The sequence below is a fragment of the Haliotis rufescens genome, unplaced genomic scaffold (assembly GCF_023055435.1).
Source record: "Haliotis rufescens isolate VD_foot unplaced genomic scaffold, xgHalRufe1.0.p SCAF_2, whole genome shotgun sequence".
In the NCBI taxonomy this organism is placed as follows: Eukaryota; Metazoa; Mollusca; class Gastropoda; order Lepetellida; family Haliotidae; genus Haliotis; species Haliotis rufescens.
The window spans coordinates 44,285,788-44,287,290 of NW_025963890.1; the positions used below are offsets into that span (position 1 = coordinate 44,285,788).

A 1,503-nucleotide genomic window follows, 5' to 3' on the forward strand; every position below is an offset into this window, starting at 1 on the left:
TGCAAGTAGTAATGTACATCAGCCTAGGACCGCTCGGGATTCTGGGACCGCTCAGGATTCTGGGACCAAGATGGCGGTACATCCGTTTCCGGTTACGTGACCTGCGCAGTGCATGATGGGTACCTGCGCGCGCATGCAAGATGGCGTCGCATCCGTGTCCGGTGGCGCGCGCATGCAAGATGGCGTCGCATCCGTGTCCGGTGGCGCACGCATGCAAGATGGCGGAACATCCGTGTCCGGGGAGGAGGGGGAAAACCCGGAGAAGCGCACGTACGAGGGGGAACAAGATCGACAGGGTTGTTGTTGTGGTGTGGTTCTAAACATAGAAATAGGCGTGGGGGTGGTGGTGGGGGTGGTGAAGGGAGGGAGGGAGGGAGGGAGGGAGGGGAGAAGGGGTGGGAGGGTCGTCAAAAAAAAGGAGGAAAAGCTGTCTTTCGGGAGAGATGGGTGGCCCTGAAAAGGGCCGTTGGAAAACAAACTGGAAACTGGAAACTAGAAACGGCAGGAACACTGGAACACTGGAAAAACTGCAAACGATGGGAAACGGGTAAAAACAGTGGGGCAGCATGGTCCAGGCGTTAGTCACTTTGTTCAGAGGATTTCACTTCTCCATCCTCTACTTCCATCTCATCCTCGGACGGAAGGTGTCGTCGGCGCTTTGAAACGTGATTTCGTGAGGGGGACCTGTTCCGTTTTCTTTTCTCTAGACGAGGTGTGATGCCTACCCGGAGTTGTGTGAGACATTCTTTTAGGTCGAGGACATCGGAATGCATGTCTTCGATGAGATGAAGCACTTGTGCCACGGGTGTCACGGGTGTCACGGGGACCACGGGGGTCACGGTTGCCACGGATGCCACGGGTGTCGACGTGGACGGTGTTGCTAACGTTTTCTTTCGACTGGGTTCTGGGCAATCTGCAGCGAAATGACCCAGGGCTCCACAGTTGTAACAGCGGTCCAGGCGATGGGGAGTCTTCTTTCGACGGGGTTCTGGGCAATCTGCAGCGAAATGACCCAGGGCTTCACAGTTGTAACAGTGACTGTTCAGCTTCGGACAGACATAGTGACGGTGACCTTGAGTGTGGCACTCGGTACATGTCACTTCAGGGCAGTACAGGTAACTGTGACTGTCGGTCTGGCACATCCTACAACTGTATCGAGTTGACATGATGGGTTTCATAGAATGCAGTGTGTGTGAGTGGCTTCGCTCTTGTTTTGTTTTTATAGGAGAGGCACTGACACCCTGCTTCCTGATTGGTTCCCCAGGCCGCGCCCCCGATTGGTTCGTTCTGGGGCCTGGTCCGCACCTCAGTTTTCTAAAACGACCCGACCCCTGTGTTTCTTTTCCATAGGAAATGGATTTTACCATGGGAGAGAAAGCACAACCCCGGTTCGGCCAATCAGAGCCCCGCCTGGTCCGAGCGCCGCTTCTGATTGGTCGACCATCCAGGCTTCGGATTGGTCCGATTTCGATCCGGTTTTTTATCGGGGTGTGCATTTCGATC

The 1,503-nt window shown here is 55.1% G+C and overlaps 1 protein-coding gene across 1 annotated transcript; it reads right to left on the reverse strand.

The window, feature by feature from the left end:
- Positions 1-578: 578 nt before the first annotated feature.
- Positions 579-1,142, reverse strand: LOC125381945. Its single transcript, XM_048399320.1, has one exon. It carries the CDS (start codon positions 1,140-1,142, stop codon positions 579-581), a length of 564 nt encoding a protein of 187 aa, XP_048255277.1.
- Between the last annotated feature and the right edge of the window lie 361 nt (positions 1,143-1,503).